The 15,925-nt window shown below is 44.6% G+C and overlaps 1 protein-coding gene across 10 annotated transcripts in view; it reads left to right on the top strand.

Moving 5' to 3' along the window:
• Positions 1 to 15,925, top strand: part of ARSG (arylsulfatase G) — a 112,358-nt gene that overhangs the window by 33,403 nt on the left and 63,030 nt on the right. For 7 of the 10 annotated variants that reach the window (XR_009557209.1, XM_035104037.2, XM_060271973.1 and 4 more), the window contains 6 exons: positions 3,779 to 3,889; positions 5,431 to 5,794; positions 8,864 to 9,051; positions 11,686 to 11,733; positions 12,508 to 12,619; positions 14,544 to 14,681. Coding sequence is in view for 9 of the 10 variants with exons in the window: in XM_035104037.2 (XP_034959928.1) it covers positions 5,565 to 5,794; positions 8,864 to 9,051; positions 11,686 to 11,733; positions 12,508 to 12,619; positions 14,544 to 14,681 (716 nt within the window). In the remaining variant the exon portion in view is untranslated. The remainder of the gene's footprint in view (positions 1 to 3,778; positions 3,890 to 5,430; positions 5,795 to 8,863; positions 9,052 to 11,685; positions 11,734 to 12,507; positions 12,620 to 14,543; positions 14,682 to 15,925) is intronic. The other 3 variants (XM_060271971.1, XM_060271970.1, XM_060271972.1) reach the window with 2 other exon arrangements.

The following is a 15,925-nucleotide window of genomic DNA, read 5'->3' as shown; positions in this document are numbered from 1 at the left end:
TTTCAGACACATGGTTCATATATTTAGATATTTGTGCATTTATGAATATTTATTCTACACTTGAGACCTTAAAATTATTATAACAATCTGCAAGCTCTTTTTCAGCCCATACTGCACAGAAGTTGCATTCAGATGTTCCGTTTATTGAACGAGTTTTACAGGTTACAATCCAAGCACTTCTGTCCTGATTTCTAACACTCTTTTTTCCACTGCAGTACACACACACACACACGAAACAGACATTACAACAAAAAAGGCATTGAGGAGGAAAAGAAAGGCCCTCCACCGCCCGTATTCAAACAACAGTCCTCAAGTTTCACAATACATTTATGTGACAAACGAAATCTGAACATCATTTGCTGAGCTATGACAGGACAAGAGAAAATAAGATCACGACAAAAAAAAATTCCTTTGAGGTCATTCATAATTTTTGTTGAAGTTTGCAAAATTAGAAGAAAGTAGCCCGAGCAATGCACACCAGCATAGAAATATCATGAGTTACAAAGTCTTACATGGTGGGAAGGAGAGGATAGGTTAGGTTTTTGTTTATGAACACATACAGTAAAATCATAATGCTGCCCGATAAAGTAATTTTTTAAAAAATGTGATTGTGTGCCTTTCGTTTTGTAGTTGACCTTCTCTGCAAAGGCCAGCTGCCATTCCTTATGGCATCAGTAATATACTGCAGCTCACTTCAGAGCCTGCCAAAATCAAGCGATGGTTAAGTTGGGACCCCATAAGCCAGCAAGCTACTCTTTGCAGCGAAGACCCTTACTATGTCCTTGTACGTTTAATAATCTTAAATCCTTGCGCTTGCCGCCTTCTGCGCTTGTCTGCGCAGAGAACACTGACTCCTTTATGACCTGTCCTTTGCATGTCCTATCTTGATCATATTGCAGATCTAGACGAAATTACTTTTCTGGTAACCTTCAAATCCTACTAAGTATAAGTGTGAGTTCAGGCACGAATGTGTTTTTACAGTAAGAATTTCTACGTGTGGGGGGCAAATTAGGATTTTGTTTTTGTATCTCTTTCTCTTCTACAGCAACACCCACCCATATACGGGGGGTTGGGGGTGTTACGTTCCGAGGCGCTGTGCGCCTAGGCGAAATTGTGTATAATTGAAGCACCCATTGGAAAAGCCTGCAGACTAAAACCTCTAAACCTCTGGGAACCCCAGAAAAAACAACAACCCCCTTTTAAAAACCAGCAGCCCTACCAGACGGGCAGGAAGGGTGGCCAATGGGGAAAGCCTTCCCATTGTCTTTTTGCTTGCACTTCTGTCTCTTCAGCGGGTCAGGACATTTTGGGGGAAGCCTCATAGTCCATGGATGCAGCTTCAACACAGGTGCCGATGTTCTTCAAATTGAAGCGGGTCAGCCAGCCAGAACTGGCTCAGAACTCCTTCTCAGGCTGCTTGAAGTGTACATACAGTACATAAAGTAAAACCGTTTTGGGAATCAATATACAATGAGATAAAAAGAATGTTAAAATACACATCCCCGAAGAAGCCGGAGCTATTTTTGTTAGGTTTAATAGGGAATGAAATTTAAAAAAGAGGATATAAAAATATTTACGTATGCCACCACAGCGGCCAGAATGCTATTAGCACAGAGGTGGAAAACCACAGAGATTCCAGCAGTAGAAGAATGGAGAGGTAAATTGATAGAATATATAGAGCTGGCTAAGTTGACTGGAAGGGTAAGAGAACAAAAAGACCAGAAAACCCAGAAAGAATGGAGCAAATTCTTGGAATATCTTAAGACGTATTGTGAAACGGTAAAAACACTAACAGGAATGATGTAATACCTACAATTGTAGAAATAGTTTGTACAGATGAAGTGATGGTATATAAAAATAGAGTATGGAATTAAAAAAGCGTGGAAATTAAAAATTAACAAATAAAACCAAAGAGAAAGTAAAGGGGAAGTCAAGTTCGGAAGAACATTTTTTATGGTTATTTTGTATTTTGAAGAGAAATCCCTATATTTGTAATCAGGGATAAATGAATATGTATTTGTTATGTTTATGTTAAAAAGGGTAAAGGGACCCCTGACCATTAGGTCCAGTCGTGACCGACTCGGGTTGCGCGCTCATCTCGCATTATTGGCCGAGGGAGCCGGCGTATAACTTCCAGGTCATGTGGCCAGCATGACAAAGCCGCTTCTGGCAAACCAGAGCAGCACATGGAAACGCCGTTTACCTTCCCGCTGTAGCGGTTCCTATTTATCTACTTGCATTTTGACATGCTTTCGAACTGCTAGGTTGGCAGGAGCTGGGACCAAGCAACGGGAGCTCACCCCGTCACAGGGATTTGAACAGCCGACCTTCTGATCAGCAAGCCCTAGGCTCAGTGTTGTTTATGTTATGTTCATGTATATTTATGAGAAAACAATAAAAATTATTTTTTTTAAAGAAGAAGAAGAAGTAGAAGAAGTGTACATACAGCCTGAGAGTCTTCTTGCGTAACATGCTGCCATCAATGGGGATATGCTGGCGGTTCATGGCCTCTAGCCACAGGTTCAGTGCCTTGTGTGCCTTCAACAGGCGGGGCCTCATCCTCCACGTGGCTGGGGACCTTGGCAGTCGCGGGTGTACAGGCACTCGCTGCCTCCGATGCCCAGATTTTCTTCTCTCATACCTTAACGGCATGTGTTGCTGGACGCATTCCCGTCAGGATACGCCGGGGGGGGGCCCACGCAGCCCCCGAGATGAGACGAAACCTCCCCGGCGTCTTCCTGGTGTTGCACAGCTCCGGGACATCCATAAATCAACAGTCCCGGGACACTCCAGCGACACATAGCAGATGCCTATTTGCATGCACACTCGGCAGAGATGAGCAGAAAGGAAGTGGAGAATTTGTGTGCCCATTCTAAGCTTTTATTCGGCAATATTTACAGGACAAACAATCATGGCGTCCTCTCTCACTTCAGCTCCGAGAGAGAACAGAAAGTAAAAAGTACAGAAACGGAAAAAGTGGAAGAGATGAGGCTAACTTCCGTTCTCAGGCTTTTCCAAGCCTAGAAGGTAAACATGGACATGTGATGTGACAATCACACACCCAGCAACGGAGGACTGGTATACTAACAATTCCTGCCAAACTTGTGAGCACACGCTCAAGCCATCCCATCAAGAGTCTAGCATTTCCAATTCCTCCTCCTGCATAGGAAGATGACGAGGCTGTGCATTTAGGGGCCATCTCAAAGAACGACTCAAGCAACGCCTGCAAACCCCAGCACAATTCCTCTCTCTCAACCTCCTCCTTCAAACTCCAACTCTCCACAGGCCTCAATGGTTGGCGCAAGGGCTCTTGGGATTGCAGTTGTGAAGGCCCGTGGGATTGCAAGGTTCTGTTTTTGCGCCTTTTCTGACAGACTCACGCCTCTTCTGTTTTAGCGATTCTTAAATTCACTTCCAGGTTCGGCACAATGCACATACACACAGCTGCGTACATACTGAATGCATAAATTGGGGGGGGTGTCTGTATATTGGAAATTAATAAAACTATAGTTGTTGTTTTTTTAAAAAAAGATCTATGCATGGTGGTGGTTAGGAAGAACAGATGCTGCTCTTCTTGTGTTTGTGTTTCTGTGTGCAAGCATACTGTTGTCTTCTTTTAACCTTGCCTTGCATATGTGTGAAAACACTCATAAAATTAACTCAGCTGTGCATTTGAAAATGACAGTTTCGATTTCTGCCAAAGTAAAATGTGTCCTCCACACCCTACCCCCGCTCCAATGAAAATTTTATTTTTATTTATTTTTGTCTTCTGGTACAGGCAAACTAGGTATGTCAGAAGTTCTCCCTTCTGCAGATCAAATTCAGAAGTCATCTAATGCGGGTTGAGATACCAGAAGAAGAAAATCAGACATCAATTTAAGATGTCAAGGTGAGAATTTTGTGGATTTAAAACAGGCATAGGCAAACTCGGCCCTCCAGATGTTTTGGGACTTCAAGTCCCATCATCCCTGGCTAACAGGACCAGTGGTCAGGGATGATGGTAATTGTAGTCTCAAAACATCTGGAGGGCCAAGTTTGCCTATGCCTGATATAAAGGGATATATATCACTGGAGGTTTGGAGTGATGGAAAGAATAACCATCAGGGTATTTATACTAAACCAGAAGTACCTGGGCTGAAGGACCCCATTGTGCCAGCATCTCACTGAGATGAGTAGATCACCTAGCTCTCTGTTGACCAAAGACCAACTGAGAAGCCCTAGCGTCTCCCCGACCAGCACCTCCTTCAGAATTGACGACTGATATAGGCCACAGAGCCTAGGGCTTGCCAATCAGAAGGTTGGCGGTTCGAATCCCTGTGATGGGGTGATCTCCCGTTGCTCGATCCCAGCTCCTGCCAACCTAGCAGTTCGAAAGCACATCAACGTGCAAGTAGATAAATAGGTACCGCTCCAGCGGGAAGGTAAACAGTGTTTCCGTGCGCTGCTCTGGTTCGCCAGAAGCGGCTTAGTCATGCTGGCCACATGACCCGGAAGCTGTACGCTGGCTCCCTCAGCCAATAAAGCGAGATGAGCGCCGCAACCCCAGAGTCGGTCACGACTGGACCTAATGGTCAGGGGTCCCCTTTACCTTTATAGCAAGCTGGACTCCTTTTAAACAAGGAAGCTTAGCACATGGAAATCCGAGCTAGCTACTCAGATGGAGATGCAATTTCTGGTTAAGGCTCAGTGTGAGGATGATTGTGCCTGAAGCAAAATTTGGGATCTGCTCTTGTGGAGCCTCCAGCCCGAACTCTGCATGGAGCTGTCAAGAGTGCCAATGATAACCCCTCGCCTCCCCAAACCTTAACCCTCATCTAGTGAGACTGTCGGGGGGCGGGAATAAGTAGGTGAATAATGTTTTGGCAACTGGGTCCCGATCTAGAGACAGTTGTACTTCAATTGTGTGGAATCTAGGGACCTTCAGAGTGCTATCCTAAACACTTGCTTCTGAGCATGCCCTTTGAACACAGTGGGACTTTTCTTCAAGGAAGCATTCATAGAAGGAGTGAACTTGTTAGTTGTGTGACCAACCTACCCATTGATTTCAGTATGGCTTAAGTATGTCTAACTTTTTTCTGGGGTTGGACTTTGGTGTCCAAAGAGCTCTCACACTTTTCTCTACCTTGCAAAGACAGTTGAAGCAGGGTTGCTATGGAATTGTCTGAAAACTGGTGCCTGTTAATGAATCTGGGGTTCTGCTTCCCATAGATGTGGGGCTGGACTTTCCTGGAAGCTTTAGCAAAATTCTGGTGGGCTCCAGCAACTTCCCTGCCATGCTGTCAGAGGTTTCTACCGTCATCAAGTCAGGCCATCACCTAGAGGCTTGGTATAGGCCAAGGCCCACTCCGTATAAATATTATGTGTGCTGCTATTGCCTCTGGGTTTTCCTCCCTCTCATCTTTATTTATAATTTCCTCTCTTTTTTTGCAGATGGTGCATATGTTTCTGATGATGTGAAATTCTTACATTGCCTGTGAAGAAAGCACAAAAGGAGTTGTAAGAGCATATTTTTAGCTAACTGCTAGCATCCATGAGATGTTTCCTGGTGGAACATTTCTGATACGATGGAGATTCTGCTTCTGAAGGGACTAATATTCGTGCTGGCCAGCTGCTTCATAGGTCTCTTCTACTATCAACACCCACGTGTCTCTGTGAGTGGGAAAAGATCAGGCTACAAACAACCCAACTTCATAATAATTTTAGCGGATGATATTGGATGGGGAGATCTTGGGGCCAACTGGAACCTGAGAAAAGACACGCCTCACTTGGATAAGATAGCAACAGAAGGCATGAGGTAAGGTTCAAACCAACGCTTAGCATCCACTATTGTTGCTGTTTGTAAAAAGTGTGGAAGCTACCCTAGGCACTGCACAAAGATTACAAAGTCACGAAGACCCTGTCCTCAGACCCGCAGTTTTTAAAATGTGACGGAAAAGGGATGGTGAGGGGGAAGAGGACAACAAGCCAATTCAGATATCAACACGATCAGATGACCATATTTTTTCCATGTATAATTTTGAACCCAAAATTAAGAAATCTGGCCAGAGCCCCAACCCAAGCCCAAGCTACTCACGCCAGAGCCCCAACCATGGTGCATTCACCATCCGTGTTTAAGACGACCTCCACTTTTTGACTTTTTTGTTGTTGTTGTTGCAAAAAACATCATGGAAAAATACGGTACATAAAGTAGAATGGAGCAACCCGTTTTGGTGGAACAGGTTGTGCTATTCACTGTTAACATTTCTGTTTATTTCCGTGAGGCCGGCCAATGTCATTTTCCAGTCCATCTGTATGATGGATGACTTTCAACATTGTATTAGCTTCCCCAGCCCCCCAGAACCCTCCGATCAACACTGTTGTCTATGTAAGTTCACAGAGTCTATATGGCATTGTGGTTTGAGTGTCAAACTAGGATTTGGGAGACCAGAGTTCAAATCATAGCTGTCAAGTTTTCCCTTTTCTCGCGAGGAATCCTGTTCAGCATAAGGGAATTTCCCTTAAAAAAAGGGAGAACTTGACAGCTATGGTTCAAATCCCCACTCATCCATGAAGTTCAGCGAGTGACCTTGGGCCCAGTCACTGCCTCTCAGCCTAACCTACCTCACAGGGTTGTTGTGGGGATTAAATGACATGGGGGGGAAGAACCATGTATGCCACCTTGAGCTCCTTGGAGGAATGTCCTTGTGATATTAATGGTAATCACAAAAAGATTTCTAAAATCCAGAGAACCCACTTTTCATTTCTACCTTTCCCTGTCATGTTTAGAGTTGCCAGACTCAATAGTGGACAGGACTTCTGTGCCTTTAATTGCCCTGCTCTCTTTTAAGTCTGGAAACCTTTAATTTCCAAGCAAAGGGTCTGCTGGTTTCTCTTTAAGGTTTCCAGACTCAAAAGAGAGCAGGGCAATTAAAGGCACAGAAGTCCTGTCCACTATTGAGTCTGGCAACCCTAGTCACATTTTCAAAATGTTCCTCTGTAACCACAGGGCCTGTACAAAGATTCTCCCTGATAATGAAAGGTTGCGTCGTCTTTGGGATGGGCAAAGTTCATAAAAACTTCCTCAAGAGATGTCAGCACTAACTTATAAAACCTGCCCAGGTAAATTGTCTGTCCAGGGAGCTAAGATAACAACAGTGATTAGAACATCTGATTGCTTACTGTTTTGTTTTTGTACCGCGGCATACCACTCTTGTTCCGTTTGGGTTTTTAAAATGCCACACCGGCTGATAAATTCTTGCCTCAGAGCTGAATGTGAACACAACACAAAATCTTCAGGTGTTGCGAAAGACTTGCCCACCCATTACTTGATTCTAGCCTCCAGGAACATCAGGCCTATGTCTTGGTCCTTTTAGACTCCTCAGGCCTCTAACACTGTCAAATTGTTCAAAAGCTCTCATTGGTATCAATTACCGCTTAGCTGGATTAATAGCCACATTTCCAATCCCAAACCCCCATGACATGTATGCTGGCTTTTGGACAGTGCGCATCTCAGTCCATAGTTAAGAGCATGATGCTCCGAAAGTAAAGCAACTACATTTTGATCCAGCCCGCTTAGGGAATGATGTTCCTGGGAGAGATTAGATAACTCCAGCCTGGCTGGAGATGTCAGAGTGTTGGGACAATTTTTATAGAACACTCCTTTTGTGACAGCATCCGCATTCAAATACAGTGGTACCTCTACTTATGAATTTAATACGTTCCGAACGCACATTTGTAAGTCGAAAAAAATGGTAAGTCGAATCCCATAGGAATGCATTGGGAGAAAAAATTCATAAGTCGAAGCAACCCTATCTAAAAATTCGTAAGTAGAAAAAATCCCATCTAAACCGCATCCAAGATGGCGGATGGAGCTCCATTAGTAAGTAGAGTTATTCGTAAGTAGAGTTATTCGTAAGTAGAGGTACCACTATAATCTGTTGGCATACACGCTGAAGACCTGGCCTTCATCTGCCGGGTGTCTTCTCCACCTCAGCTGTAGCTAACTGTAACACGATCCAGGCTCTCGGAGTCTGGACACGTTATCTGCAGAGTTCATCCAGCGTTACCGTGGTTTGGCAGAAGATAAGACACAGAGAGAAGTTCTTGCATATTTACAAGCGTTTATTCTAGAAGCATATCAGAGCATGTACAGATACGTCTTCCTCCTTCAGCATAGCGAAAGTAAAGCAACTAACACTACAATAGCACAACAAATGGAAGTATACATCATGTGACACATTCAACATCCTCTTCCAAGCCTGTTCCTGTTTAAGGCGGAACAGAATCTACTATGAAATCCTAACATAATCAACTAATCCTGTTTGCTCTCTGGTGTCCTCCCCTGCCAAGTTAGTCGTTTTGCTAATTCTGTGGGCACAAATACTTATGTGCGTGCATAACAACTGCTGGACCTTTTCCTTACCCACCTATAGAGGACACCCAAGATGGGGCTGGGAGCGGAGCTTGTTGCTTCTAGGCAGTCAGAAAGGGCTTTATTTCCCCCGGAATGTAACCGTGGCAAAGGATGTGGGGATAAAGACCATACCTCTTAACAATGGACTTGGAGGGGCAGAGACCTAAAGCCTCTAACCAGAGTAGCCAGGGAGAGAGGCATTGCTTTCCACCAGAAATTCCACTAGAATTTGCTGTGTCACAATTTGCTGTGTCACAAATGGATCTGAGAGTTCAAAGTGTTTTATAAAGAGGAAAGAGGAACCGGGGGCGGGGGGACACACTGATTAGGATTGCAATGTCGTTGAGGCTACCATTAAGAAAACCTGCATTAAGCTTGACTGGATCAGAGTGAATTCTTTCAAGAAAAAGGAAGCACAATAAATGGCAAATAATAGTTGGAACCTCTTTTCTTTTCTTTTGCCTCCTCTAGGTTTCTCGATTTCCATTCAGCGGCATCCACCTGTTCCCCATCACGAGCCTCTCTGCTTACAGGGCGCCTTGGCCTTCGCAATGGAGTGACCCACAATTTTGCTGTCACCTCGGTGGCCGGCCTCCCGTTGAACGAGACTACCTTGGGAGATGTTCTGAAGGAAGCTGGCTACCTCACTGCTGCCATAGGTAATTTAACCGACCTCCAATAGAAAATTAACCTGCTTTTGTTGTTTTTAAATATATCTACATATCTATAGAGGGATGCGGGTAGCGCTGTGGTCTAAACCACAGACCCTAGGGCTTGCTGATCAGAAGGTTGGTGGTTCCCGCTCCCTCCCCCCCTCCCCCACCCAGGCAAGCCCCCACCTCCACTCGGCCTAGTCTGGAAAGCGGCCTAGTCTGCAAAGTCGAGCCGAGATGGTGTGGACAGGGAAGCTTTCCTAGGTGCAGTACCAGTGTAGCCGTCGCTAGAGGGCACTGGTTTGCAACCTCTCCTGTGCTCCCAGCATGCACTTTTGTATGATTTGTGAGTTCTGAAACACAGGGTTTTTTGGGTTTTACCTAGCGTAGGTGAAACATCTGTCTTAGCAAACTTTCCTATAGCCTTCGGACATTCGCATGTGATGTGTCAAATTTTCATCTCAATCGGTCAAGCGGTTTTGGTGAACATTGGCGACGAAGGAACATACCCAGTTTACATTTATATATATATAGATAGCACAACTCTGCATATTTCCCCATGCTTTTTGAGTGTTCAAATTCCTTCCCACAAATCATCTTTGTACAAAAATCCTGTAAAGAGATTAGCAGAAGTACATCCATAATGTAGATGTGAGACTCAGGAAAGGAGAGAGAGAGAGATTTAGTTGTCCAAAGCTACCTCTGAAATTCATGGCAGCGGTGAGATGTGAACCAGGGATTTCCTTGCTCACAGTCTGTTGACCACAGAAGTTCCACCTGAGGCTGATGCTAAACACCACTGGCGTAGTATCTTGAACTGTCAATAAAAGCAGCATTTCTGGGTGCATTGTTAGGGTTCACCACGCGTGAAATTGCCAAAGCGCATCTGTTCTCTGTTTTAATGGGTATTTTTAAAGCCACATAATGGGTTTTATTTAAAGTAGCACAAAGTAGTTTCTTGTGTGGGTGGAACAACTTTGACTTGCATAACGCGACTCCCCACGCCCTAAATCTGGGTCCCCACCCCCAATCCTTCAGAGCAGATTTGGGGGTGAGGTGGGCACACATGGGGGGAAAGAAATGGGAAACTTCTGTTGCCCATGCAAAAGACATTTGGCTCACACATTTATTTAACTGAATACCATACAATGCTGTTTCCCCCCTGCTTTTGATCTTTGTGTTTTATTGCTGGTTTGAGGGTTGTTGTTTTTTTTACTTCTATTACGTTGCATTTGTTCTGATGATTATGGTAAGCTGCAATGAAGCCGGTTGCAAGAGAAGGTGAAATATAAACTCCACAAACAAATAATCGCCGCTCCATCTGGTACGCAGGCTGAGACCCTACCTGCCTGTACACTGTCTCGCCAGAGTGGTGCATGCTCTAGTTATCTCCCGCTTGGACTACTGTAATGCGCTCTACGTGGGGCTACCTTTGAAGGTGACCCGGAAACTACAACAAATCCAGAATGCGGGAGCTAGACTGGTGACCGGGAGCGGCTGCCGAGACCACATAACACCAGTCTTGAAAGATCTACATTGGCTCCCAGTATGTTTCCGAGCACAATTCAAAGTGTTGGTGCTGACCTTTAAAGCCCTAAATCAGGCACCCCCAAACTTCGGCCCTCCAGATGTTTTGGACTACAATTCCCATCTTCCCCGACCACTGGTCCTGTTAGCTAGGGATCATGGGAGTTGTAGGCCAAAACATCTGGAGGGCCGCAGTTTGGGGATGCCTGCCCTAAATGGCCTCAGTCCAGTATACCTGAAGGAGCGTCTGCACCCCCATCGTTCTGCCCGGACACTGAGGTCCAGCGCCGAGGGCCTTCTGGCGGTTCCTTCGTTGAGAGGAGCCAAGTTGCAGGGAACCAGGCAGAGGGTCTTCTCGGTAGTGGCACCTGCCCTGTGGAATGCCCTCCCATCAGATGTCAAAGAGAAAAACAGCTACCAGACTTTTAGAGGACATCTGAAGGCAGCCCTGTTTAGGGAGGCTTTTAATGTTTAATCGATTATTTTATTTTTCTGTTGGAAGCCGCCCAGAGTGGCTGGGGAAACCCAGCCAGATGGGCGGGGTATAAATAATAAATTATAATAATAATAGTTATTATTATTATTACGTAAATTTCAGGCACCCCTTGCGTGAGACTGTGGGGGAGCATCTGGGATGCTGCCTCCGAGTATCATATTAATCATGCATCACTGGTGGAAGAGAAATATACATTTTGCTTTCCACGCTACCGTGAAAGGGAGGCATAATAATCACAGATCTGGGTCATACACTGGCAACTGAATGTGCAGGAAATTCCCCTCTACTTCTTCGGCATGCAAGAATGATGGCTGGGGACTTCCTGACTAGGTCCTTCTTTCCTCTCCCTTGAGATGCTATCACTTGGCCAGAAAGAAATAACGTCTAAGAGCTCACTGTGTCTGCAAAGGGTGGGTTGTTTTGCATCTTTTAAGATCTTGGTGTTCATAGAAGCTGCTGCCTGAAGGCTCCTCGAGTTTGATGGCCTAATCCCACTGGTCACCTCCTTGCCCAGCCCTGTTCACCGCAACCTCGGATAAAAAGCATCAAGTACTCTCTCTAGTCACTGGTATATATGAGTTTCTAATATCGTTCTTCCGGCAATTGCTTCCTTGCAGGGAAATGGCACTTGGGACACAACGGCCCTTATCACCCCAACTTTCGTGGTAAGGATACCATGCTATGTTCCCCCCACCCCATCTCGAAATCCAAACGTCCACTGCAGGTTTAGGCCTGGTTCTTCCTCAAGACTTGAAACTTTAGATGTGAGCTCACATGCTTGGGTTTTTCTTCGTACCAGTGCATGCCCTCAGTGTCAAGCCCTCCTAACGTCTCAAGATGAAAACGCTCTTCCTGAACTGCTAGTTTTCTATGGCTAGGGCAAAGTTTTGTATAGAGAAGCATTTGATCAGGTGAGCCCCTGGCCTTAAACCATGACTCAGATTTACTGCCTCAGTAAAAACAAGCCCTTGCGGTCTAATCTCTCAGTCACAGGGAAGAGATCAAGACTAGGTTGCATGATCCCTTCCTGGAGCAAACCCCCTTCTCAGTACTGATGCTATCTGCAGTTAAGGCGTAATAGGTCCCTTCCTTCTTTTTAATTTTTTCCCCCTCCAGAGCTTTCCTTGTGAAAACCTGCTCATTCAGAGCAAATATCAATCTATGGAAAAAACCCGAATTGATGTTTGTTCCGATTCAGCTTTAAAGATAGGATTTTTGCGGGGAAAGTTCAGATCTTTGCCTGCATGGATTGAATTGTCAGCAGTGGAACTTGGGACAGCTGTTCTGCCTGCTAGCAACACTTCTTGTTACTGCAGTGGTTGCAGATTAACTTTATACAACCAATAGTATAAACCTGTTTCCTTAAAAAAGAACCCAAAATTGCTTTCCGAGCACAACAAGTGGCCTTGCATATTCTAATACTGCGCCTTTAATTCCAGGCTTTGATTACTACCTGGGGATACCCTATAGCCATGATATGGGCTGCACTGACACACCGGGCTATAACCTCCCTCCTTGCCCAGCTTGCCCTGGGCACTCTGCAGCAATAAGGTATGATTCCTGGGGGGGTGAGCACTAGTGTCCTTGCAGACAGGCTTCCGGAGCTCAGAAGGAGCCAGATTCTGCTGGGAAATTCACAACTGGGGCATGATAGAGAGAACCACCCCCCTCTTGTTTGTCCCTCATGTTAGGTAATCAGAGGTGCCTGCAACAAAATGTTGCAGTGTGGAGCGTTCCTGTTTGAAGTTACAGCCGGCCAGGCATGCTTCCTTTCAGGATATTCCATTACATCCCCACCCCACCCCAATTTTCTGTTCTCCTTCAGCAGACACTCAGCATTCCCCTCCCCTCCTCCAAAGGCTTCTGTAAATCTACCTTTTGTGTATGGACAGGCCATTTTGGCCAAACTCCCAACGTATAGTTAGCAGAGTAAAAACTTAAACACGTTGGGGGATTCCCAGAGGCAATTGTATTTCATCCAGCAGAGCTTTACTGCTACTGAAGGCAAATGAGCATAATGGTCACAAATTCAATGCATTCAGGATTGGCACTGCCCATAAGAAATCCAGTTGCAGCAGACTTAGCTTAAACTTTCAATAACTTATAATAAAACTAAACATTGGTACCTTGGTTCTCAAACAACTTGGAACCCAAACACTGCAAACCCGGAAATAAGTGTTCCGGTTTACGAACTGTTTTCGGAAGCCGAATGGGCTCCGTTTTGAGTGTTGTGCTTCTGATTTGAGTGCCACAATTCCAGTTTGAGTGTTACGCTGAGGTTTGTCTGTTTTTGCTATTTATTTTGCATTTTTGTTTTTGTGACTTGTTTTTTGTTTTCGTGACTGTGAGGAACCCCATTCATCTACTGATTCATTGATTATGTGACTGCAGTACATTGTTTATTGCTTTCATATTATGGATCAATGGTCTCGTTAGATACTAAAATTCATGTTAAATTGCTGTTTTAGGGGTTGATTTTAAAAGTCTGGCACGGATTAATCCATTTTGCATTAGTACTTTCTATGGAAAAGCGCCTTGAATTTGGAACGCTTTGGTTTTGGAACGGATTTCCGGAACAGATTAAGTTTGAGAACCAAGGTACCACTGTATACAGAACACCACACCAGAAGAAAGAGAGAGAGAGAAAGTGAAACCCAGGCTCCTTCTGGCCTATTATTATAGACAGCATGACCTTGACAGAAAGAGATAAAAGAACCAGTTTAAAACCAGCTGTACTCAGCTTCTCTGAAGGAATAACCCAAACATCAGGACCTTCTGCTTGTTTCTTTCACACAGAGAAGCTTCCAGAACCTTCTTGAATTAATTAGAATAGGAAATATCTCTACACATCAGATCTAAGTACATCTGTACTAAGAAATGCAAACTGACATGTAAGAAACCACATTGGAAGAATGAGTTTGCTGTTTGATATGTAAGCAGCTTTCCCCAAGCTGCTGATCTCCACATGTTTTGATAGTCTACAACTCCCATCATCCCTGACCATTGGCCATGATGGGTGGGGCTGATGGGAGCTGTAGTCCAACGATGTCTGCAGAGCACCATCTAAGGCAGCAACCTTCACCACATCCTGTGACAGTGATTTTCATATATTATTTGCTGAGTGAACAAGTACTGTACTTCCTTTTTCCTGCCCTGAATTTACTGCCATTAAGCTTTGTTGAATGACCCTGAGTTCTAGTAGTATCTGTGGGTGGGTGGATATATGAGAGAGAGAGAGAGAGAGAGAGAGAGAGAGAGAGAGAGAGAGAGAGAGAGAGAGAGAGAGAGAGAATTCTCTTTATTTACTCTTACCCCACTGTTCATAATTTTATAAACCTCTGTTTCATAATAGATATCAATGAAATAAAAACTAACTAGATTTTAAAAATAGATTCTCTTGTAGCCTATTGTTGTTTAATCACACCTTTCAAAGTTCAAAAAATAAAAATAAAATAAAAAATCTTTCCCCACCCAGGAAACATCGGAAAGACTGTTATCCTGAAATAGCACTACCTCTTTTTGAAAACCTCACAATTGTCCAACAGCCTGTGAACCTAACCAGCCTGGCTGCAAAATACACAGAGAAGGCGATTCAGTTCATTCAGTATGCAAGGTGAGGACATCTCAGTTGTCAATTATCTTATTTGGATGTAACACTAAACTATGACTTAGCTGTATGAAGAGACCGGGAGCTTTTGCTAACCACAGCATTGCATTATGCCTCATTATGAGTGACTGAAACATGCCTTCCAGCCACGGTTGATGCTGTCTAATTTCACTAACTTAACAACTCTGTAGTTTACAGAGGTTTCTCCTTGATTCAAACAACTCTGTAGTTTACAGTAGGTTTCTCCTTGATTCCCCAGCAACTGGTGTTTGGAAGCATACTACCTCTGAAACCATATAAAATCGCCATCATGGATAAAGGTTATTGACAGCCTTCTCTTCCATGAATTGGTCCAATCCCATTTTTAAGCCATCCAAACTGGTGACCCTCACTACATCCTGTGGGAGCAAATTCTATGTTTTAATTCTGCACTTTGTGAAGGAGGGCATCCATTTTGTATGTCCAGAACATTCGCCTTCATTAGATACAGCTTCCTTCTCTGTATCGACTTTCTCCACCCCTTGCATAATTATCTATCATCTGTCTATCATCTGGGGACACGGGTGGCGCTGTGGGTTAAACCACAGAGCCTAGGGCTTGCTGGTCAGAAGGTCAGCGGTTCGAATCCCTGCGACGGGGTGAGCTCCCATTGCTCGGTCCCAGCTCCTGCCAACCTAGCAGTTCAAAAGCACGTCAAAGTGCAAGTAGATAAATAGGTACCGCTACAGCGGGAAGGTAAACGGCATTTCCGTGTGCTGCTCTGGTTTGCCAGAAGCGGCTTTGTCATGCTGGCCACATCACCTGGAAGCTGTATGTTGGCTCCCTCGGCCAATAATGCGAGATGAGCGCGCAACCCCAGAGTCGGTCACGACTGGACCTAATGGTCAGGGGGTCCCTTTACCTATCTATCACCTATCTATCCTCTCTCTCTCTCTCTCTCTCTCAGCGTTTCCTTCTTCCTCTCTTGTTTTTTTCTAAACCAAAAAGCCCCAAGTGTTGTGTTAAGGAGAGTTCTACTTTTCTGATCATTCTTCATCTCTACAGTATCCTTTTTGAGGCAAGGTGGCTTGAACTGTGCATAGCATTTTGAGTGCAGGTGCACCATAGCGTAACAGGAAAACAAAAGGCGTCGCAGGAAAGAAAAGCAAGCCTTCCTGCACCAAAGGGAAAGGATGATAATTGAAATGAAATGAGTTTCTGAATTTGAAAGTGTGTGTGTGTGGTTGGGGGGGCAGGGAGAAGCCAGTGGT

This window comes from Zootoca vivipara, chromosome 2 (genome assembly GCF_963506605.1).
Source record: "Zootoca vivipara chromosome 2, rZooViv1.1, whole genome shotgun sequence".
NCBI classification, from domain to species: domain Eukaryota; kingdom Metazoa; phylum Chordata; class Lepidosauria; order Squamata; family Lacertidae; genus Zootoca; species Zootoca vivipara.
Note: the sequence above shows the minus strand (reverse complement) of the source record. Positions and strands in the feature narration are given on the sequence as shown.